We start from the raw sequence: 25009 nt of genomic DNA, 5'->3' as shown, positions 1-25009 counted from the left end.
AGTCCAGCTTTGTGTCCAGGGTTGAAAAGTGTTTTTCTTTCAGAAGTTCTCCTTGACTGTTTCAGGAATGACTGTGTCCTGCTGCCTCCTGACTGACTCCTTGATTGGTTTCAATCAGGTGATTAGTGCACCTGAGGCATGGGGGGAGATGCCTGTTGGCTGCAGACTGCATCCAATTGGCTCAGGATTTGAATGACAGATGCTGTTGGCCAATGTCAGCAGTGTTACAATTATCTGTAAGTATTTAATCAACTTTGTAAATGTATTGGATGCCTAAACGTATTTAATGTGAATTGTATATTTAGTGAAATAATGAGGACTGCACTAGCTAGTTTTAAAGAAGAGTTATCTATCTGAGGCTAACTGATATGTCTGTTAAGCTCTGCATGTACGCCATTTTGAAAGAAAGACACTACAGCTTAACAAATACATTGGCTGTCTTTTGTTTATCACACATTCATGTTTGTAAAGCTGAATATTTAAGTATCATTATTAGTATGTTACAGCCATGTTTGTAAGGCAAAATGCTTTAATTTGAGGTGAACATAGCATGTGTTAAATGATATTAACACATCAACGTTTAGACCAGGAAAGATTGTCTGTCCAGTTTGAATACAAGCTTTCAATTATTGATTTCTGAAGATGGCATGATAGTAATTTTTGTGACGTTATGAGTGACATCTCTGCTGCAAGTCCTTAATTTATGAAGCTGGAATTCTACATTGTAAAGTTTAAAAATTGAATGTCTTTGTATTTTGCCTGATTGGTGAATGTTGTTTTATTTGTTTTAAAGGTGCAGCAACATTACATCTGATGTTCTCCTTCATGACTCACTGAAAGGGGATTCCTTAAAGCACAGGTGAGTAGGTCAAAGGTCAGTGATGTAAGGATTTTCCGGATTTTCCCCAATGACTCCAAACTAGAATAATCAGTTGATAAGTCAAATACATTCTGGGGAGATGTTCAACACAAGCTCTGCTGCATGAATGTACCATTTTTCATCAGTGACCAATATGAGCAATTAAGCAAAAAAAGCTTTTGGTAGGAATATGACCTAATAATCTGATTTGACCAGAGGCATTTCATAACACAACATTTACTCCACCTCCGGTGTTCTGAACACTGACAATAGGCGTTGAAGTTAAACACTTTGTCCAGAATTAATCAATCACCAAAGCAACTGTTAACAGAATCTTATTTTCAGTTGTTCAGTTGTGATAAATCTATCCGTCCGTCCATCCATTATCTTTCGCTTATCCGGGGTTGGGTGGCGGTGGCAGCAGGCTAAGCAAGACGCCCCAGATGTCCCTCTACCCAGCAACGTTTTTCAGCTCCTCCTGGCTGTTCCCAAACCAAAAGGGATATAAGGGATATAATCCCTCCAGCGAACTCTGGGTCTCCTCCCAATTGGACGTGCCTGGAAGACCTCCTGAGGGAAGCGACCAGGAGGCATCCTAATCAGATGCCTGACCACCTCAGATGGCTCCTTTCAATATGAAGGAGCAGCGGCTCTACTCCAAACTCCCGTCAGATTTAAAAACCTCTATGAAGCATAAATCTAAAAAGTATTCAAAATAAGTGGCTGGTCTGTGCCAGGACATGGGTCAAACTTTTAAACGTTAAATAAATCCTTCTCAAACATGGTTTCTGTCATTTTGATTAAAGGTATTAGCTTCAGCTTAGCTTTTGATGCACCATGCAATGAAAACGTTTGTTTCTGCTTCCAAATTTGGCTGTTAAAAAAGAAGCACATGAAAAAACTACAAATCCCACTGTTGCATCCAACAAAGTGCTCTGTGGATGGAAAATATAGCAGCAACTAAAGGAACTTTGTGACTAAAAATGAATATCTGACACCTTGAGGCTGCTATCGTTTCACACATCAGTATGACGTCTACTTTATAGTAACTGAATAATACAAAAAAAAACATTTCAAATCATACAAAAACAAGTTTTTTCTGCATATTTTATGTCTGGACTTCTATTTAGAGCTGAAAATACACTTCATACAGTAAAACCATGATGTTTACAACAATTGAATACATTTTTCCCACAAGCACAGAACTAACCATATACATTTTTTTCACCTTTGCTGGTCTTTCTTCTTGCCCTTACATGCTTTAAAGTTAAATACAGCACTCTAGTTCATACTCCGGATTTCCTGCATCTCTAAGCTAATGCGCACACATTATAAGATATTTTATTACCATAACTATGCAGAAAAAAACGAAAAAGTGGACAACAACTATTTATAAAAGAAGACAAAGGATTGACTGTCTGTCTACGTGGAAGACTTGCAGATAGTGCTGGATGTTTTCCATAAGCCCATGCCCGAGTCAGGCGGGTGAAGGTTGATGAGATGACTATAAACTTTGTCAACTGGAAAGACCTGCTGGCCTGCAACACCAAACTTTCTGAAGCTATACATGTGCATGAGAAGATGGGAGGGGAGAACATGCCAGTGCAGATGGTGGGTGATCCTAGCTGCAGAGCTGTCCCACATGCAGGCCTACATCCGTTCTGCTCCAGCCAGATTAACGGAGCCTCACTGCTGCAGACTCGCATCGACATCAAGCTGGACTTCCAAAACCTTTCTCAAGAAAGTCTTCCCTGAGACTGTCCATCTCGGTCATCAGTAAAACTTGATTCACTTGTTTGTACAACTTACAACCTTCATTTATCCCACAACAGTTTGGTGAATTCCCACACCTACAACAGGTAGTACTACAACAAGTACAAAAACTTTCTCAAATTTGATTGTTGTTAATGAAAGATTAAATCACAAAAACATGTAAACACATGAACATAAACCACTTTGTAAATTTTTTTTATAAGAGACATGTAATAACTTTGTTATTCAAGTAATTATTTACATTATAAATCCACAGGATTGGCAATTATCTTTGATATCTTACATAGTTAAGTTATTATTCACAAGTGAATTACTGGATTCTGAGGCGTGTCTCAGAATCCAGTAAGTCATCACAGTGAGTCATGAATTCTCCCTCAATGCTTGTGTTGCCCTTGTTTTTACAATTTACTTTCCTGAAATGATCTACACTCACATAAATTACGGTATTGATAAACTTGTAGATAATGTCACAGTACATCCCCAGTCTAGGGGAACCAAGACACAACATGATAAGTGACACCCACTCTTCCCACTCCCAAGAAAACCAGCAGTCCAGGTCACTTCAGATTGAACACAGCAGTTTTATTCATTTTTAGGGCAGAGAATGGTCCAAAAACAAAAATCAAAAAGATTAGCAACACCCTCGTCTTTCCTAACATGAAAAGAAAGTAAACAAAATGACAAATCTCTTGCCTATTCCACTAACATAAAAACAGGAGAAAAAATAGTGAACAAAACAATAGGGTCTCCCTTCTCATCACTGCTGTGTGGTGCATACATATTTACAGTTTACACTTGTATCAACAATACACGATTTGATCTAACACAAACAAACAATCCTCCAAGTACACAACAACTGAAAACAAGTTCTGGCCGACACAATACAAAAAGATTCTGTAAACCGGCTGGCTTTGGTGGCAAGAGAAGCACAGACTGCAGCAGCGTAGTTTTAAAGCTAGTTCGACCAATCCGTTTGCGGAAAATCTCCTTTCCTCCCTCCATTCAGCAGCAGCCTCTGCATCACCATCTGATCCACCTAAACACACACCCACTGACAGACACACTGCTGGGGAGGAGACAGGGCTGCACATTTCATTAAAAGATTATTAATACAGAAATATGACTCAGGGTCACGTCAATAAACAAATAGAAATCAGTTTGGGGAATTAGCCCCATCTCAGACAGACAATAACAATAACTAAAACAACAAAAGTTCATCAGAAAATGTACCTCTAACATTCATAAAATATTAAGTCACTTAAAAATATATTTCACTTACGTACAAAACAACTTGGTTGGTTTGTAAAATCAAAATCATTCAGACATACTTAGAACTGCATTACAGGACTGGCTTTTACCATTTGATTGTCATTTGTCTATTTATGTAGTCTGTGTCAGACTCCAACACAGTTCATCACCTGTTTTTCAAGTGGTTCCAGTTGCAGTGCTTGTGCTTGTGCTTGTGCAGCACATGTTTGTACATTTACCACCCTAGTTTTCATACTGGATATCGTAAGCAAGAGGTCCCTTGATTGCAAAACCAAGGTAGAAAGAAACCTTTTCTGTACTGAAACCACCACTAACACGATGAACGAGAGCTGGGCGCACAGGGATTTTCAGTTTTCCATAATTGGCAAACACCTCCCCCTGCTCGATGCTTCCTCTGACTCGCTGAAGACGGTTGATAATTGTTTTGTCTTTAAAAATGTCGCCATTCCGCCAGCGTTGTGCCAAGGTTTCACGGCCTTCCCTCTTGAAGTTCTCATCGAGTTGGGGTTTAGAAACAAGCCTCTTGAGTCCTTCTTCTTTTCCCAAGTAGAGATGAGCAACTGTGCTCCTTTTTTGAAACAAAGGAGTCAGGTATTTGCGGGTTGAGTTCCGAATTGCTGTAACATAAGTTGCAATTTCCGTATCTTCCTCAGTTGTCCTTGGCCAGAACAACAGCAGAGCCAGGTAGTATGGGTCGGGGAAGGGATATCTAAGTCCTACATCTTGCAAAGTTTTTGAAAGTAGGTCTGAGAGGAAGGCGATACCCTTTACATGTTTAGAGTTTGGTTTCAAAAGGTAAAGAACTATGTTTGACAGAATGCAATTGATTGTTTCCTTTGTCTTTTGCTTTTTGTTGGTTAATTGGTGATGTTGTTGTTGCAAATATGCATAGCATTCTGTGATCCTCTCGATCTCCTCTGCAGGTTTGTCCAAATGCTGAAGAATCCCTGCAAATGTGTCTGCTTGGCTCTTCTCAAGAAACAATCTTTGTTCCTCAATATTGATTTTCAAGTTCAGATTAGGGTTGTTTTGTTGTTCTTTTTTCATTTCCTCTGGTGTGCTGCAGAAGAGACTAACATGGTGTTTAAAAAGAGAAGAAATCTTTTTTTGGAATTCTGGGTAGCGTCCCTTCATATATGTGAAGAAAGAGTTAAGAAGTTCAAAAGTTTCTTTTACCTCAGTTTTCAAATTTTGAAGAAAACATTCGTGTTCTTTGATGATCTCCTCATAGGTGTTATTTCTCTCGTTGTCCTCCTTATACACACTGGTGATTGGGATTGCTTTTTTAAGGAAGCTCTGGAAGTACATCTTCTTCATTGGATCACTTTGATCAAAGAATGGCAATCTGCTCAATATCTCAAAGACCAGGAATGCAATTTCCAGAACACCAACGTAGCCCTGAACATGATATGACTTTCGTGGAAAGTCATCCGACTCATCAACAGCCTCCTCCTCAGGTTCCTCCTCAGGTTCCTCCTCAGGTTCCTCCTCTGAGTTTGCCAGCTCTTGAGCCTTTTTGAATGCTGTGATAGCATTGCTTGCTATTTTAATGTTTGTGTTTAATTCCTCTGGAATGCAAGAAGTCTCCTGTTTTCCCCTATCGTTGTTTGATTTTAAGTTGCTTTTGTGAATCTGCCCTATTGTGTCAAACGTGTACGGGTTTGCTTTAATGTTCTTGGCCTTTTCAGCCCATATCAGAGCTTCTGGGAAGTCATGCTCTTTGATGTACAAATACCTGGCCAGTGCCTGAGGAATAGATAAACTTTTCTCGAACCTTGTTGATGCTTTCACAAAGATCTGTTGAACAGTTTGTCTCCCTTGCTCACTGTGAATTTTGTCGATCAGAGGAGAAAATGGTTCTCTGAAAAAACCATCCTTCCTTTGCTGCCTTGCAATCAACATTTGTTGAATTGAGTCCATGAATCTATTTTTGACAACCCCAATGCTGAAGAACAGATCACAATGTAGAATCTCTATAGTGATATCACTCACTTTTAAAGAGTGGCTTCTCTCAAACTCCTCTAGGCATGCAGATGCTATGGAGTTGTGAAGGATTCGGATTCCTTCATATCCTCCCCATTCTTCAACTCTGTCAATGATGAGAAGGTTTGAGAAAGGCTCCATTCTGTCCAGTGCACTTTCCTCTTGCCAGCGAATCCTTTTCATACCAAGAAAATCTTCACAGAGAGAGCGAGAGATTTCTGATTCTGCCACATAGGTGTTAAGTAATGCTAAGAAGGAAAAAAGTTGGGCATTCTTTGAGCTGAAATCAAAGTTCTCCAGAGTGTTACGAGCAAGATCGGCAATGTATTTTTTGTCAAAATTGCTCTTCATGATCATGAAACTGTAAAAGTTTTCAGGTGTATCATGCGTTTCTCTCAACTCTTTGAGTTTTTTTTCAAACTCATTCTGTTCTTCTGGTGACAATTTGGCAGTTATGTACTGACTTGGTTTGTGCCGTCTGTATGAATCTTTTGGATTTTGGGAACGAACACAGTTAAGGATGATGACTTTACAACTTTGTGCCTTATCCACATTTATGTTAGAGTGAGACTCTACAGTTTGAGGGATGCAGTTACAAAGTTTGTAAGGATTCTCTGTTTCCTTTGAGTCGTCAACTAACAGCAAAACTGGACATGGTTTCTCGTTTTCCAGCTTCATGAGTTTGACAACTTGGACAGCAACTTCTGTCATTGGCAGTGAATTGTCTTTCAGCACAGCACATCTAATCTCCTTACGGAGATCCCACATGACATGCATTGCTAAAGTGGTTCCACCACAGCCTGGATTGTGAAACAGATTGAGCAGAACACACATGTCTTTTGACTCTCTCAACTCACTCCTGATCATCTTTTTCACATTTTCATACTTGTCTCTCTTGATAAATGATCTCTGTTTGTCTTTGTCACAGAAGAAGAAGTTCCACCATTTGACTTTGCCTCCCCTGTAGAATTCCTCCTCAACTTTTGTTCTTTTGTCATTAAACTCCGGACTGTTATCGTCATAGATATTTTCACACTAGTTCAGACACAAAATGTCCAAAGCTGTCAATAAGTCTTCCTCCTTATTTTTTAGAACGACAAAGCTGGAGTCAGAGGATGGAAGCAGCCTTTCAGATGACTCACTGAATGGTCTGAGAGCCAGTACTGTTCCATTGACCTCACTGAGGCTCAGCTCATATACTGATTGTTGGTCAATGTCAAAGTCCAACTTTTCTTGTATCAGTTCCTTCCATTTCTCATATGTGCTCTGAGATTCACAAATATGAATGATCATTTCTTCTTCGATATTCTTCATGAAAGCCTTGTAGGTGTCACAGATGGGGTCTTTCTCTGAGTCGACAGGTGAAAGAAGGAGGAACATGATGAGACTTCTTCCATGGGGAAGAACTTCAGGGTTGCAAATGAATGAAACCAGTTGCTCGACATCGCTGCAAGATTTCCTCAGCCAGTTCCAATAGTTTAACTCCTTGTTTGAGTCACTGTCAAGGTCATGTCTTGCAAAAGACCCAGCTGGTCTGTTTGTAGAGGTTAAGGTTCTTTATGACTGAGTCAACCTGTCCTTGATACTGTGAGGGGGTATGAAGATTGGCCCACCTTGACTCTCTGTAGGAATGGCACAGTCCAACCTGAGTATTGGAGTTTGGGTCAAAGTCTAACACACAGAAAAGTTTCAGTTTATTTAGAAACTTGAGATACTGCACTTGCTCTGGACTGCTCTTGTTTACAACAATAATCATGTTGTCGTAGTTGTCCAATGAGTTTCCACCACAAGTCAACAAGTTCTTCAATTTTTCACCCTGGTTAGCTTCTTTCTTCTTATCTCTCGAAAGAAGATGCTGCTCCAGTCCACCTGCATTAGCAGTAAAATAAATGAGTAATTTAGTAAACAATGCAATGTGTATTTACTTTTTACTGTTTAATGTTTTGAGAAAGTTAATGCAAATTCATTATTTAAATTCATTTTTACACTGGTGGTCTTACCCATGGTGTTTTCAAGCTGATTAGCAAGTTTACATTGACTGATATGTCGTAGAACATCTACTGTGACTCTCAAAGCCCCATTGCTCTCATAGTGGTCAGTCATTAATTTAGCAGTGTCCATGGTGTCCTTGCCCTCCAGTTTACGCTCACGAATAGGTTCAAACTGGGATGTTTTGTATTGTTTTAGGTGGAAATGAAACTTTTTAAAGTCTTCTTTTATAAGGTTATCCAGGGTTTGCTGGATCACCACAGTTATATTGGGTACTCCTGGAAGGACTGAGGTCTGCAGGAAGAACAAAGAGTACATATTTAGGGCCTGATTTACTAAAATCCCTGGTAAAGAAATTGCCTGTTCATTCAAACAAATTGCACATTTGGTTGATGTGCGCTTTGCTGGTGATCAACTAAATAAAAAGCGTTAATGATAACAGTTGCACAGCTTGTAGAGGCAGTAGTATTGAAATTAGGCTTTTGTGTGTTTTACGTCATTGAGAGTTTGGACGTAAGCAGAGAGACGCAAGCGCAAGATTAAACTCAGTCCAATTTGATTAGAGGTACAGTATGCGGAAGAGGCACATAAACATATGTTAAAATTACAGAAAATCTCAATATAACAAAAAGAAACGTGATATGGGAGAATAGAACTGAAAGAGTTAATACCGTTGGTAAAACAAGAAGATCAGATGAAATTAAGAGAAGGGTGCATGATATAAAGTAAACATTAAAATGATCTAGATATTTATAGGAGTGCATATGTGAAAACGGTTTCAAAGTCAACCCCTGTAATGTGTAAATATGTGTAAAACAATGGAGACAATTTACCACCATGGTTTCTTTCTTTCTGGCGTTGAAGTTCTGTGGCTTTGGCTCATCAATCTTCTTCTCCTCTGAAGCTTTCTTGAATTGCTGTTGAGCCTTTCCAGACTTCTTTCCCACCATTTTGTCAGTTTGCACTTCAGTTGTGTTGAATGGTTCTGCTGGATCCGATACTACCATCTGAGCCACACTGACTTCTGGTTGAATGGGGTTTGGAGCTTCTTTTTGTTCATTATGAAGGATGGGTTGCAGAGTCGGCTCTTGGTCTTTGCTCAGTTGACTTAGATTTGACAGAATCTTAACAGCAGGGCCACTTTTGACTTCCAGGTCTAGAAGATCTTGCTTCTTGAAACAAACTAGACAATCTCCAGACACATCTTCTTCTTGGAGCCGTATAGCATATTTGCTGTAAACATTCACATGCTGCAGTAACCACTGGTGCACTTGCTCCTTCGTCCAATTTTCCACATAAGCTGGGAACTGATCACGTTGTAAACCATCTCTTAGACTTTCAAGATAAGATATTATTTTGACAGCAGGACCATGTTTTATTCCCAAGTCCAATATATCTGTCTTTGTAAAGGCAACTAAAGAGTCTCCTGACACTTCTTCTTCAACAAACCTGTTTGCACATGTCTTGTGTACTTTGACCTCTGTCATCAGCCACCGATGGACGTCTTTCTCTGTCCATTTCTCAATTTCAGCAATTGGCTGAGTTCTTGAGCGCCTCATTTTTAATCATCTGAAAAAATGAAACAGTTAAGTGATATATTTAGTGATATTATGTTATATTACCATATTCATCAAATATAAAAGAAATAAGATATAGCAATAAAAATAAAATCAGCCCAGCAACAGACTAAAGCAGGGGTTCTCCACTGGTATGGCTTCAGAACCTACCACCACCCCTAAATGACCAGCCGCAACCCAAATTGGTGTAAATTGTCAACGCTCATATTTATTTAATGAATAAATGGTGCACTTTGGATCTGTGACAGTACAAAACATCAAAGTATGCCAATCTATAAACAAACAATGGTTTAATTGTCAACCAAAATGACCAGCAGGTGGCAGCACTGAAGAGGAAAATATTCCTCATCAACTAAATTAGCAGAATCTTCATATAATCGATTAGAAAATCCATATTTCATGTAGTCGATGTCGTACTTGCATTTTGCTATGACAAATTAGCAGCAGCGTAAAAAAACCAAAGACTGTACATTTTATTGTACGAAGCCTGAGTGGTGTCAGCCATCTGTTACGGCAGGGAGCTATGGAGTCCCAAGCTCAGAGCTGGAGCTGAGGCAGGTTTTTAAGCTTCTTGACGAACCGTTACACCGTGCCGACCTGCCAATCATGTCAGCTATGCGCTTTACTATGTATAACAGGTATCATTAATAAAATCAAAACAGAGCCATTTAAAAAAAAAAATAATAATAACCCCTGTTCAGTGTGTGCCAGTAATGATTATAACTTTTGAAAATTTCTAAAAACTAGAGAATCAACTTTCATCACTAGAAGTACACTGGTTTACACAAGTCTTTGTTTTGTTAGGGACTGCAGATGTCAACTAGCTCTAAGCTTAAAAAAAACCCGAATCAGAACTATTATATACTGTAAACATGTTCATCTCTGCTGTAAAAACAGGCTTTTAGAATGGGTGTGTCTGTGACTTCCTGTGCTTCTGTGGCCAGCCTCTAGTGGACACTCCAGCAATTGTATTGTACTGAAGTGGGAATTAACTCATCTATCGCTGAAAAAGACCCTTCATAATAAAAGCTCATGCATATTTAGACACTTTTGGGTCGGTTAGTCGGTTTTTAGTCACTAGACTAAAGTATCTGAGGAAATAAAGTATTTTCTAGTTTCTTCGGATTAACAAGCTTTACAAATAACAAATAATAGTTAAATGTGAATGTGAAACATCTGGGCTTTAATCTTGCCTTGCCACATTTCTCACATAATTAATTATTTCACATTAAAGAAAGAATGTGCAATTTTTTGATCCAGTAGATGTCGCCTATGAGCACCAGCATTAAATCAATACAAACTGCTGTTTGGCCACGCCTCCTCCATACCTCTGCTCTCCTACAGTTACACACCTCCAACCCCTCTACACTCACGGAGTTTAGTGGAAAGCAGAGGACAAAATTATCCTTTGCTCGAGCTGCTCCGTCCATGTAAACACGGCTCTGACAACAACACAGCCAGCGGGACTCGAGCTTCTCCCTCATTGTAGACAGTCATGACTCAGAGACACATTTACACAGGACAGACTTTATGATTTATTTATGAGGAACATGTCGATCATTCTTCCTTTAATATTTAGCCAAAATGTTGTTGGTATCAAAGAATGATCACCAACTTTTTTCTTACCGTTAAAAGACTGAAGTCAATTTTTTATTGAAAAATAATTGTATCCTCTATGAGAATATTCTAACCCACAATTCCCACAAACTCAGTAAGTTCAGTAAGGTGCTGCGCTCTACGCCGCCTTTCGTTACCACTCTAGTCAATGCTCCTGTCCTTTCCACAGAGGGCGTCGCGGTCCGTCTTTGGAGCGTGCCAGCAGCGTCGCTATGCTCTGCTCTGTTTCAAATATGCTGCAAGTCTATTTTTGACGGAGTACGCTGTCACCACACATCAAGCTGGACAGAATATAACAACCCAAACAGGAAGTCGGACGAAAAAACGCAGAGAGCGTCCGATCAATTTCAAAATAAAACACAATATACAGACTGACAATCGTATTTCCATCACTTTATCAACATTACGTCAAAGCAGGAACCAAACGAACAACAAATTATCCTCAGAACGACAAAGCAACCTGTTGTTTGTACGTTTTTGTCTTTATTCCCGCGTGATCTTGTAATTCTCCTGTGATGCGACTACAGCTGCTCAGGGCTGAGCTCCACTGCAGTCACATTCCATAAACAGATACGGTGGGGTAGGGCGTGCGCCCTCTGACCGAACAAAACCTTGGCGCTGACGGGCGAGTATATGGAAATGAGATACAACTAGTTGGCACTGTGACATTTAATTTATCTGCAGATATGTTCAGCTATCAAACCGTTGACATTTGGAGCAGAGTGAACATTGTGCATGGGAGCTGATAATGACTCTTACCAGTGAGAAGCACTATGGCCTTGACGAAAGAAAACTGGTGATAAGATCCGTTCAGGGTTCGACTTCCATGATTCTTCATGGCGAGGCATTGAAGTGTGTTGCGCCGCCAGGATGACATCCTTCACTGAAAACTCGAGGCCTGGTTCACTGAAAGATTTCAGCTTTTGTGCCCGGTTAACCTGTGCAAATGAGTCAAAAAGACCATTAAATTAACAAAAGGGTAATCAAACACAGGTGAGACCAACAAGACAACTAAACATAGACAATACACACTAGAACGTTGAACACTGGGATACGAAATTACCAAAATAAAAACACTATAAACTAAACTAAGAAACGAGAACTACTAAAACAGGAAAACTAAATCTCAACTCTGAAAATACAAAATATACAACTTAAATAAGACCAAATCATGACACACATCCATCCATCCATTATCTTAAACTGGTTGTCCCGTTTGGGGTCATGAGGGCCTAGACGCGACCCCAGCTGTCATTGGGTGGGAGGTGGGGTTACACCCTGGACTGGTTGCCAGCCAATGACAGAGCTGACATATAGAGACAGACAACCAGCCACACTCACATTCACACCTAAAGAGAATTTAGAGTCAGCAGTTAACCTAACGAGCATGTCTTTGGACTGTGGGAGGAAGACGGAGAACCAGGAGAGAACCCACACATGAACGGGGAGAACATGCAGACTCCACACAGAGAGACTCCTGAAGGACGGGGATTCAAACCAGGAACCTCCTCGCAGAGAGACTCCTGTCAGACGGGGATTCAAACCAGGAACCTCCTCGCAGAGAGACTCCCGTCAGACGGGGATTCAAACCAGGAACCTCCTCGCAGAGAGGCTCCCGTCAGACGGGGATTCAAACCAGGAACCTCCTCACAGAGAGACTCCCGTCACACGGGCATTCTAACCAGGAACCTCCACACAGAGAGGCGGGAGGCGGGATTCAAACCAGGAACCAGGAACCTCCTCACAGAGAGGCTCCCGTCAGACGGGGATTCAAACCAGGAACCTCCTCACAGAGAGACTCCCGTCAGACGGGGATTCAAACCAGGAACCTCCTCACAGAGAGACTCCTGTCAGACGGGGATTCAAACCAGGAACCTCCTCGCTGCACATGATCTCTGTTTGCATCAAGTCAAGTCAGCTTTATTTATACAGCACATTTATAACAGCCGAGGCGGACCAAAGTGCTGTACAGTAAATCAGGCAAAATACATTACATCCAAAACATCATAAAGACACGTAAAAGCAAAAATTTAAAGTAAATTAAAACACAAAACAATAGTAAAAGTTCTAGTAGACACTGCTGCTGGGATAAAACACTCAACTAGAGGTAAAAGCCAAGGAAAATAAATGTGTTTTTAAAAATGACTTGAACTGTTAAGTTGTGGCAGCAGATCTTATTTTAAATGGTAATCTGTTCCAAAGTGTCGGAGCTGCAACACAAAAGGCTCGGTCGCCCCTAGTTTGGAGCCTTGTTTTGGGCACGTCCAGGAGCAGCTGGTTGGAGGACCTTAGTGCTCTGGATGGAGCATGAACATGTAGTAGTTCACTTAAGGTAGTGAGGTGTTGAGCCATTTAATGGTTTAAAAGCCAGAAGTAAAATTTTAAAATCAATCCTGTAGCGAACAGGAAGCCAGTGGAGAGAATGGAGCACAGTGGTTATGTGGTCCCTCTTTTTTGTGCCTGTTAGGAGGCGAGCAGCCACATTTTGGACAAGCTGCAGGCGTTGGATGGAGGACTGGTCCAAGCCCACATATAGTGAGTTGCAGTAGTCCAGGCGAGATGTTATGAATGCATGTATTACTGTTTCTAGATCATTGGCAGGGAGGTATGATTTTATTTTGGCTATAAGTCTGAGCTGGTAAAAACTAGATCTCACAACAGTGGATATCTGTTTGCCAAATTTAGAAACATGATCAAAGTGCACACCAAGACTCTTTACAGATTTTTTCATATTAACAGCAAGAGGACCAAACGTTTCTACAGCACCAGGTTCTCCAAACACAATGACCTCTGTCTTTGGGATTGAGTTTGAGGAAGTTTAGGGTCATCCAGGTTTCAATGTCTTTAAGGCAGTCGAGTAAGGGTTGTGGTGAACCCTTACATTTCAAAGGCATGTAGACGTGAACATCATCAGCAAAAAAGTGAAAAAATATATTGTATTTTGCAAAAATTGATCCCAGTGGTAGCATATATAATGAGAACAGGATTGGGCCTAACACAGACTCTTGTGGGACACCACACGTAAGTGGGGCTGTCTCTGATGAATTGTCCCCTAGGTGGACAGAGAAGGTCCTATCAGACAGGTATGAATGAAACCACTTGAGTGCTGTGTTTTTTATTCCTACGCAGTTTTCTAAACGTGATAAAAGAATTTTGTGGTCTACGGTGTCAAAAGCAGCTGATAAGTCTAAAAGTGCCAAAATGGCAGAATCCCCAGAGTCGACAGTTAAAATCAGATCGTTAAAAATTCTTAAAAGAGCAGTTTCAGTGCTATGGCAGGGTTTAAAACCAGACTGGAACTTTTCATGCAAGTCATGTGTAGCTAGATAGGTTTGGAGCTGTGTCAGAACAGCCTTTTCTAGGATTTTTGAGAGGAAAGGGAGTTTTGAAATGGGCCTAAAGTTAGAGAGAACAGAGGGATCGAGATTTGGATTTTTTAGCAGAGGTTGCACGGCAGCTTGTTTGAAGGCAGCTGGAACACAACCAGATACAAGACAGGTGTTTATCAATGTATGAATTGAGGTACCAACTGTATCAAATATTTTCTTAAGGAGACGAGAGGGGAGGCTATCTAAGGGGCAGTTAGTGGGCCGAAGATGGTGAACAATCTCAGATAGACAGGACATTGAAATGGGCTCTAGCTGGTCCAAAACAGCTCGGCACATAGGAGGAACAGACGGGTCAGGTTCAGTGGGTGTGATTAGGGAAGATCTAAGGACTGATATTTTTTCTACAAAAAAATTAAGAAAAGCGTTACAGAGAGTAGAGGAGGGTGCAGCAGAATTATTGTCACATGGATTTATAAGAGAATTAATTACGCTAAACAATATCTGTGGTTTATGAAACCATATTTGAAATGAACATTGTTTTTGCAGTTTTAACAGCTTGTTGATAGCTCAACAGGAAAGTTTGTAACATTTCGAATGACACGCGAAGCTTGTCCTTTTTCCACCGTCTCTCAGCCTGCCGACAGGCCCGTCGGAGAGCGCAGGTAGTGTAATTTAACCACGGTTCAGTGGCTGCTCTGTTGCGTTTTGTCTTCAACGGAGCCACATAATCCAAAATGTTTGAGCAGGTTGAGTTAAAGAGAGTTATATGCTCCTCAGCATTTAAAGCTCGAGCAGGAGCATCCATGTTGTAAAGTTCTTTAAACACAGCAGAGAACTGTTCCGGAGTGTTACACGTTATTGCGCGGCAGCGGCGCACGGGGGGGACAAGGTTTCTCTGTTGAGCACGGGGCCGTTACAGTGAACAAAACAGGCAAATGGTCCGATAAACAAGCATGACAGATTTCGCTTATGACAACACAAACACCATAGGACAACACAAGGTCTAATGTGTGCCCCTTTTCGTGTGTGGGACCCGTCACCGACTGTGCAAAGTTAAAGGAGTTGAGTAAATTCATGAAGTCTTTACCCGTAGAGTTATTTTCACAGACATGTATATTAAAGTCCCCACAAATTAAAATAGAGTCATAATCCAGCACGATACCCGCTAGAAAGTCAGCAAACTCATGTATGAAATGTTTGTTGTATTTCGGTGGATGGTACACTACCGCACAGAGCACGGGAGAGGAGAGGTTTAATTCAAAGAGCTGCAGCTCAAAGCTTGTGTATGTGACCGGTCTATTCAAGCGACAATGAAAAGCGGATTTCATTACAGTAGCTAGCCCTCCACCTCGGCCAGAAGTACGAGGAGAGCTGAAAAATGTACAATCAGGAGGGAGAAGTTCTGAGAAGGAATGTGAAAAAATAATTCAGCACAAACGTTTTGTTGGCTAGAGATCTAGCATTAATAAGAGCCTGAAGCGCCATCTGAAGATTTAAATCCACGCAGCCCCGATTGGGAGCACGGCACAGTGGGCGAAGATTGGCGAGGTTTACGCACCGCCGATGGATTGGCTGAGACTCCTTCATATGTGCAAGATCCATGAAACAGGTGGCAGGCCCCAGCGGCCCAGCAGTGAGGCTGTGAGGAGGACGCCGCGCTGTAGTTAGTGGATCAGGTGGTGAAGTCAGGCTGGCAGGGCGCAGGCTGCACAGGCTGCACAGGCTGCTGGATCCATCGCGGGCGCGGGACAACAGGAAAGTAGCGGCGGAAGCCACGGGAGCCATCATCATCATGGAAGCAAAGAGGATCAACATCTGAGGATTTCAGGTGAGCCTTGTGTCGAACCAGCACTCCTGCGCGCTTTCCTCGCCTCCTGTTGCGCTTTCTACGAGGAAGTCCGCACGGTAGACGGTGCAGGTAAGGCGGGATGTTTGAAAGAGGCGGAAGGCTCCTTGTGTGTTCTCCCAAAGTGCCTCTTGACAGATACAGTTCCTTCCAAGAGACTTGGATGTTGAGTAGAGCTTGGCGATCATAAACCAGGAGAGCAGTTATATCCCGACAGCAAAAACATATAAATAGCAGAGTAGCAAACATAAGGCAGATGTTGCGAGGCGCTGACAGACGGCTGGCCGAACATACTGGTGCCATCTTGGTCAGGTCACATGTCAATTTAAAGACACGTGTCACATGTCTTTAAATTAAGTCATTGGGGGGAATTGGCCTATTTCTATGAAAATCACTCCCATAGCAAAAAGCATTTTATTCACAAACACTGCTACGCACAGTAGTAGATAAAGTCTGTAAATATTATTTTGACATAACTTTTATTAATATAACTGGGGGGCAAATCAGTTTGGGGCTGTCAGCAATAGGGCTTTGTGAGTTTAGTCAACTAAATGGTTAAATGTCAACACCCTTACTAACCAGCACAAAAAAATATTAGCTGGTAAAATTAATTATTAATATTTTAATGTTGGTAAAAAGTTATGCTCAAACTGCAATGCAGCCACTAGCTGGGGCTATTGTTATGGACTGACAGTAAATGGACATGAGCTTGTATATTTCTTTTCTGGTCTTCTGAAGACTCAAAGCACTTTTACTCCGCAGGTCACACCTACACATTTACACACTGATGGTAGAGGCTGCTGAGTGAAGAGTCCATCAGTATTAACTCATCCATTCATACACATTCACACACTGATGGTAGAGACTGCTGAGTAAAGAGACCATCAGTATTAACTCATCCATTCATACACATTCACACACTGATGGTAGAGGCTGCTGAGTAAAGAGTCCATCAGTATTAACTCATCCATTCATACACATTCACACTCTGATGGTAGAGGCTGCTGAGTAAAGAGTCCATCAGTATTAACTCATCCATTCATACACATTCACACACTGATGGTAGAGGCCGCTGAGTAAAGAGACCATCAGTATTAACTCATCCATTCATACACATTCACACTCTGATGGTAGAGGCCGCTGAGTAAAGAGACCATCAGTATTAACTCATCCATTCATACACATTCACACACTGATGGTAGAGGCCGCTGAGTAAAGAGTCCATCAGTATTAACTCATCCATTCATACACATTCACACACTGATGGTAGAGGCTGCTGAGTAAAGAGTCCATCAGTATTAACTCATCCATTCATACACATTCACACACTGATGGTAGAGGCTGCTGAGTAAAGAGTCCATCAGTATTAACTCATCCATTCATACACATTCACACACTGATGGTAGAGGCTGCTGTGTAAAGAGTCCATCAGTATTAACTCATCCATTCATACACATTCACACACTGATGGTAGAGGCCGCTGAGTAAAGAGACCATCAGTATTAACTCATCCATTCATACACATTCACACACTGATGGTAGAGGCCGCTGAGTAAAGAGACCATCAGTATTAACTCATCCATTCATACACATTCACACTCTGATGGTAGAGGCCGCTGAGTAAAGAGACCATCAGTATTAACTCATCCATTCATACACATTCACACACTGATGGTAGAGGCTGCTGAGTAAAGAGTCCATCAGTATTAACTCATCCATTCACACACTGATGGTAGAGGCCGCTGTGTAAAGAGTCCATCAGTATTAACTCATCCATTCATACACATTCACACACTGATGGTAGAGGCCGCTGAGTAAAGAGACCATCAGTATTAACTCATCCATTCATACACATTCACACACTGATGGTAGAGACTGCTTTGTAAAGAGACCATCAGTATTAACTCATCCATTCATACACATTCATACACTGATGGTAGAGACTGCTGAGTAAAGAGTCCATCATTATTAACTCATCCATTCATACACATTCACACACTGATGGTAGAGGCCGCTGAGTGAAGAGTCCATCAGTATTAACTCATCCATTCATACACATTCACACACTGATGGTAGAGACTGCTGAGTAAAGAGTCCATCAGTATTAACTCATCCATTCATACACATTCACACACTGATGGTAGAGACTGCTGAGTAAAGAGACCATCAGTATTAACTCATCCATTCATACACATTCACACTCTGATGGTAGAGGCTGCTGAGTAAAGAGTCCATCAGTATTAACTCATCCATTCATACACATTCACACACTGATGGTAGAGGCTGCTGAGTAAAGAGTCCATCAGTATTAACTCATCCATTCACACACTGATGGTAGAGGCCGCTGTGTAAAGAGTCCATCAGTATTAACTCATCCATTCATACACATTCACACACTGATGGTAGAGGCCGCTGAGTAAAGAGACCATCAGTATTAACTCATCCATTCATACACATTCACACACTGATGGTAGAGACTGCTGAGTAAAGAGTCCATCAGTATTAACTCATCCATTCATACACATTCACACACTGATGGTAGAGGCCGCTGAGTGAAGAGTCCATCAGTATTAACTCATCCATTCATACACATTCACACACTGATGGTAGAGGCTGCTGAGTAAAGAGTCCATCAGTATTAACTCATCCATTCACACACTGATGGTAGAGGCCACTGTGTAAAGAGTCCATCAGTATTAACTCATCCATTCATACACATTCACACACTGATGGTAGAGGCCGCTGAGTAAAGAGACCATCAGTATTAACTCATCCATTCATACACATTCACACACTGATGGTAGAGGCCGCTGAGTAAAGAGACCATCAGTATTAACTCATCCATTCATACACATTCACACTCTGATGGTAGAGGCCGCTGAGTAAAGAGACCATCAGTATTAACTCATCCATTCATACACATTCACACACTGATGGTAGAGGCTGCTGAGTAAAGAGTCCATCAGTATTAACTCATCCATTCACACACTGATGGTAGAGGCCGCTGTGTAAAGAGTCCATCAGTATTAACTCATCCATTCATACACATTCACACACTGATGGTAGAGGCCGCTGAGTAAAGAGACCATCAGTATTAACTCATCCATTCATACACATTCACACACTGATGGTAGAGACTGCTTAGTAAAGAGACCATCAGTATTAACTCATCCATTCATACACATTCACACACTGATGGTAGAGACTGCTGAGTAAAGAGTCCATCATTATTAACTCATCCATTCATACACATTCACACACTGATGGTAGAGACTGCTGAGTAAAGAGACCATCAGTATTAACTCATCCATTCATACACATTCACACTCTGATGGTAGAGGCTGCTGAGTAAAGAGTCCATCAGTATTAACTCATCCATTCATACACATTCACACACTGATGGTAGAGGCTGCTGAGTAAAGAGTCCATCAGTATTAACTCATCCATTCACACACTGATGGTAGAGGCCGCTGTGTAAAGAGTCCATCAGTATTAACTCATCCATTCATACACATTCACACACTGATGGTAGAGGCCGCTGAGTAAAGAGACCATCAGTATTAACTCATCCATTCATACACATTCACACACTGATGGTAGAGGCCGCTGAGTAAAGAGTCCATCAGTATTAACTCATCCATTCATACACATTCACACACTGACGGTAGAGGCCGCTGAGTAAAGAGTCCATCAGTATTAACTCATCCATTCATACGCATTCACACACTGACGGTAGAGGCCGCTGAGTAAAGAGTCCTTCAGTATTAACTCATCCATTCATACGCATTCACACACTGACGGTAGAGGCCGCTGAGTAAAGAGTCCATCAGTATTAACTCATCCATTCATACACATTCACACGCTGATGGTAGAGGCTGCTGAGTAAAGAGACCATCAGTATTAACTCATCCATTCATACACATTCACACACTGATGGTAGAGGCTGCTGAGTAAAGAGACCATCAGTATTAACTCATCCATTCACACACTGATGGTAGAGGCTGCTGAGTAAAGAGTCCATCAGTATTAACTCATCCATTCATACACATTCACACACTGATGGTAGAGGCCGCTGAGTAAAGAGTCCATCAGTATTAACTCATCCATTCATACACATTCACACACTGATGGTAGAGGCCGCTGAGTAAAGAGACCATCAGTATTAACTCATCCATTCATACACATTCACACACTGATGGTAGAGGCTGCTGAGTAAAGAGACCATCAGTATTAACTCATCCATTCACACACTGATGGTAGAGGCTGCTGTGTAAAGAGTCCATCAGTATTAACTCATCCATTCATACACATTCACACACTGATGGTAGAGGCTGCTGAGTAAAGAGACCATCAGTATTAACTCATCCATTCACACACTGATGGTAGAGGCTGCTGAGTAAAGAGTCCATCAGAAGTAACTAATCACATTCATACACAGTCATATGCGGCTGAAGAAGCAGCGGAAGCAATTCGGGGTTAGGTGTGCAGGAGGGTCTGGGGATTGAACCCCAGACCTTCCGGTTGAGAGGTGACCGACTCTATCAACTGAGCCTCAGCCGCTGTAGCTCCTGTGATTGGGCCTACTCTCCTCGCTATACCAACTATATAAAACAGGAAACACTACATACGGGTCTCAGAAATAAAACTGTTCATGGGCAACAGTTCAATCAAGAAACACTGAAGACAAGACCAAGGAAATGCACACACACACGGAAAAGAGAAACACGAGGATACAAATGACAAAATAAAACGGAATCACATTTAAGCAACAAAACCAAGAAATAAACAAACTAAACAAAGGTAAATCACGACAATCTACTGATGTTATACGTAAACTAAATCAATTAAGACTGAAGTAATTTCAACTGTGTCCGCACTTACCTGCCGGATTCTGAAAAAAACCCTCTCAATATAAACATCAGGTGTCCACACCAGCTGTTTCAGGTCATTTAGGTTCACTTTTATTTCCTCATCTGCAAGTCGGAAATCCTGTTTTTCCTGCTAGACTGGGTCTGACACTGTAGAGCTGATCTCATGATTAAACCCTTTTCATTACATTATGTGTTACTGTTGTCACTACTTAAACATAAACTCCTGCACACTGTCTAACTTGCAAACAAACATTTATTGGCAACGTTTTGGTGCTTAACCTTCATCAGGCAAACAGTTGCTGTCACTGTGTAAGTGCAAAATAGGGATCGAAATCTTTAGGGCGCGGTCACACTGACCTGATGCTCCTTAATGCAAAAGGTTAAGAGTTAAATAATATGGACCACTAAGACTACGACAAATAACAGTTTTATGATGAATGATTGTCTGACAAATAAACAAAGTTACAGGTTTATTCCAAAGATATCTCCTGCCACACAAAGAACATCTGAATTGGCAATCTTTTTTCACTTATATTTCTTGACCTATCAGGAAGTGAATCTCTTACCTCTTAACTTCTTTGACGTCTCCTCACACTGCTGGCCGTCTCTTCCAGAAAATAACAGGAAGAATGTTCTAAATAAAAATGAAGTAAGTTTTAACTCACAAGGGAATATACCGAGATGAATAATGCACTATGCAGTGAAAATAATACCTTTTATGTTGTCTTCACTGGAGCGATCACTGACACCGTGAGAGCTGTAAAGAAAAGTCACACCCATAGAGACAGAGTTCAACTCTAAATTCACACCCCACAATAAAACCAAGTTAGAAACATCTACGTCTTTTAGTAAAGCTCCCAGTGTACTGTTCTCAATACAGAGGGTAGGGCAATAAAACCCAGGTGAATTTTTTCGTCCTATTTTTATCCTGGGTGCAGTCTTACCTCATTCTTTCTCTACTGCCTGGACTTGCCTGTTTGAAAAAGAGCAGGGTGGAGCTGCTCCACAAACAAATGAGTATGCCAGTCAAAGAACTGTGTTCAACAATCCTTTGCTTAGGTAAAGGTAGTGATACCACAGTATAAACCTGCTGCTTAGATGCTGTAGGAGCACATTAGTAATATAATATGTGGTGTTTGTGTATAGCATCTCACAGGGCAACGTTTGGGTACTAGACCTTCATCAGGAAAAAAGTTTATCACAAGGACAAAAGGGCAGGACATTTTAAAGAGCCCATATTCTGCCCTTTTTGGGGTTCATATATTTAATCTATGTTCCTACTTTTGTACGTTCACAATAGATAAAGTCCGAAAAAAGTGTCTGTTTTCATGTACTGCTCCTCCTTGCTCCCTCTACACTCTGAGTCCGTCAGCTACACTCTGCTGAGCCCACACTGTTAGACCCCACGTGGGCCAAGTCTGATCTGATTGGTCTGCAGATCCGCTCTGTCGTTATTGGTCAGTTGCTCAGCGCGCTTCTCAGAAATTTCAACATGAGCTGCAGGGCCACAACGAGCCAATGGGCTTAGATCAGTGATCTCATACTGACAATGACGTCACACTGGCAAATTTTTATCGAGGGGGGCTAGAACCGAGCGTTACATGCAGCTAATGCTACAGCTAACAGGAGGACGTAGGAGAAGCTGTGTTTCTGCAACCTTCATTTTTGCACATAGATGTGACTAAACATGCACAGGACATGAAAACACACTGAAGAGAATATAAAACCAGAAAAAGAAGAATATGGGACCTTTAAATATCCAGAACGTTCCTTAAAGCTTGTGAAAATATCCTAACCCCTTATAAAATCTTTGCATTATCACATTATATGATTAAAAATCTTCAAACCTGACCTTAATCCAAACCTATGCTTTCTAAACACCACAGTTTGACACGATCTTAACTTTGTAGTTAATCACAGCACTTAAACAGAGAAACACACTGAATAAAAGTTCATTTTGAAGCATTTAGAAAAGTCTTTATTGTTCTAGAATTACTGAAGGACAGAAAAACAAACAAAACTTCTCTTCACTGAAACATTTGATTACATATTTTTTTAATCGTCATTAAAATGAAAGTTTAAGTCATTTTAAATGATTTCGGTTGCGTTCTCCGGGACTCATAAACCACGGCGGTACATTCGGAGTTAAAATACGTCACAGTTTGAAATCACTGGCCACCAGAAGCTGTTTCATCTGTACATTTAATTCTTCATATACATCATCCAGTAGTCAGTATGAACATGAATATGTAAACGCATAAATAAAAACATGGTAGGTTTCGCAGTGATACTGGCTGAAGTCACATTTTAAAGATACAGATGCCCGTCTTTGTCGTCTCTCGTATCAGACTGGATTTTAAACCAGAGCCCTGAGTCTTCATGCTGCATTCACTTACTCCCTGGAAATGATCATACTACATTTTTCACAGTCAAAGCAACGGAGCTGACTCGTTTAAACCAATAAGGGATGCAGTGATTGTTATTTCCTGCTCTTTGTTCTGTTCAGGTTTATTACAGAAAAGAGATAGATATGAAACCTTCATATCAACTCAGGAGTTTGTCTGAACAGACCTGGTCGACGACTTTAATTAAAACCAAACATACTCCAACAAAAATAAGCTTAACAGTATTTTTCTAGAAGCTCTGGGCCTGTATTTATTTATCCACATCTAAGAACCGCAAACCAGGAAACACAGAGAATATATATATATTGTTTGAAAGCTGCTTGATTATAACTAAAAGTGTAATCATGAATGTATTTTGGTATAAAAAAAAGTTTTACTCCCAATACCGTGTGCTGAACTGAACTAATGCATTCACATGAACTCGTATAAAAACACTGTTATAGTAAATTAAGTGAAACTCACAAAGCTTTTCTCTATGAAGCTAAAATAATTTAAAAGAATATTCCCTTTTTGTCTTTTAAACCTTTCATTTGAATCCACCTCTGAACTTGTTCTCAGGTTTATGGCACCTACCTCCCTCTGACAAATGAAACTGACATCAGTTTGTAATTTACACATGATAACACCTGTGATGCCTTGCTCTAAACTCAATCTAAGCTCTCTTCTAACCTGCTGTAAGCTCGCCCTAAACTTGCGCTAAACTAGCTCTAATCTTACTCTAAACTCAATCTAAGCTCGCTCTAAACTCATTTGAAGCTCGCCCTATGCTAGCTTTAAGCTCGCTCTAAGATCACTTTAAGTTCTCTCTAAGCTCGCTCTTAACTCGCTCCAGGCTCACCCTAACTTGAGCGCTCGGGGCGGCTGCATAGAAAAAGGCAGAGCGCCCGGAAAAAAGACACAGAGCAGCACTGCGCTTTTTCTCCGGGTGGCCGTCTGCTGCTGGAAACGCTCTCTCCTCATTGGAAACGCTCTCTCCTCATTGGAAACGCTCTCTCCTCATTGGAAACGCTCTCTCCTCATTGGAAACGCTCTCTCCTCATTGGAAACAATTGGAAAAAGTTGCAGGCGCTCAGAAAAAGTTCTACACTACATTAAGCCTTTTTCTATAACCGTTTCATGCTTTTGCCTCTGACAATACGAGTTGACTTCTTGAAATAATAATCACAAACTGCTCGTTACCACGTGAACAAGGAGTAAAAAAACAGGTTCTGATTCATGTTCGCTCAGCTCTTCTGTTCAGAATTAATGTTAGAACTGATTCCATATTTAAGTATGTAGAACTGATTGTTGTTTGTTTGTGTTTCTAAGTACCAGCTGTGTCGACCCAACTTTCCTCATGTGGGATTAATAAAGATGATCGAGTTAATGACAGAGGAAAGGTGTTTGATCGTTGTGTTATATTAGATCAATTAAAACTTCTGTCTGCATCATTATTACTGTTTGTGTTAAAGCAACACTGACATGATAGAAAAGCGCTTTGAGTTGTTATTG

At 40.9% G+C, this 25009-nt stretch overlaps 2 protein-coding genes across 2 annotated transcripts; both read right to left on the bottom strand.

Moving 5' to 3' along the window:
* Nucleotides 1–3193: 3193 nt before the first annotated feature.
* On the bottom strand, nucleotides 3194–7339 carry LOC132971900 (sterile alpha motif domain-containing protein 9). The gene has a single exon (XM_061034672.1). It carries the CDS (start codon nucleotides 6749–6751, stop codon nucleotides 4124–4126), a length of 2628 nt encoding a protein of 875 aa, XP_060890655.1. The 5' UTR covers nucleotides 6752–7339; the 3' UTR covers nucleotides 3194–4123.
* On the bottom strand, nucleotides 3194–21996 carry LOC132971901 (sterile alpha motif domain-containing protein 9-like). Its single transcript, XM_061034673.1, has 5 exons — nucleotides 21680–21996; nucleotides 11827–12005; nucleotides 8707–9442; nucleotides 7885–8167; nucleotides 3194–7753 (listed from the first exon to the last, which is right to left on the bottom strand). Exons 3-5 carry the CDS (start codon nucleotides 9430–9432, stop codon nucleotides 7392–7394), a joined length of 1371 nt encoding a protein of 456 aa, XP_060890656.1. The 5' UTR covers nucleotides 9433–9442; nucleotides 11827–12005; nucleotides 21680–21996; the 3' UTR covers nucleotides 3194–7391.
* Nucleotides 21997–25009: the final 3013 nt, after the last annotated feature.

Source organism: Labrus mixtus, chromosome 3 (genome assembly GCF_963584025.1).
Source record: "Labrus mixtus chromosome 3, fLabMix1.1, whole genome shotgun sequence".
Lineage (NCBI taxonomy): Eukaryota > Metazoa > Chordata > Actinopteri > Labriformes > Labridae > Labrus > Labrus mixtus.
Note: the sequence above shows the minus strand (reverse complement) of the source record. Positions and strands in the feature narration are given on the sequence as shown.

What these genes read in the sequence shown, in the direction of transcription:
- LOC132971901 (XM_061034673.1), bottom strand. Translation starts at nt 9,432, where the DNA reads ATGAGGCGCTCAAGAACTCAGCCAATTGCTGAAATTGAGAAATGGACA. An exon ending in GAAAGAAAGAAACCATGGTG is followed by an intron (nt 8,168 to 8,706) that starts GTAAATTGTCTC and finishes TTCTTCCTGCAG; the next exon opens with ACCTCAGTCCTTCCAGGAGT. An exon ending in TCAGCTTGAAAACACCATGG is followed by an intron (nt 7,754 to 7,884) that starts GTAAGACCACCA and finishes CTGCTAATGCAG; the next exon opens with GTGGACTGGAGCAGCATCTT.
- LOC132971900 (XM_061034672.1), bottom strand. Translation starts at nt 6,751, where the DNA reads ATGATCAGGAGTGAGTTGAGAGAGTCAAAAGACATGTGTGTTCTGCTC.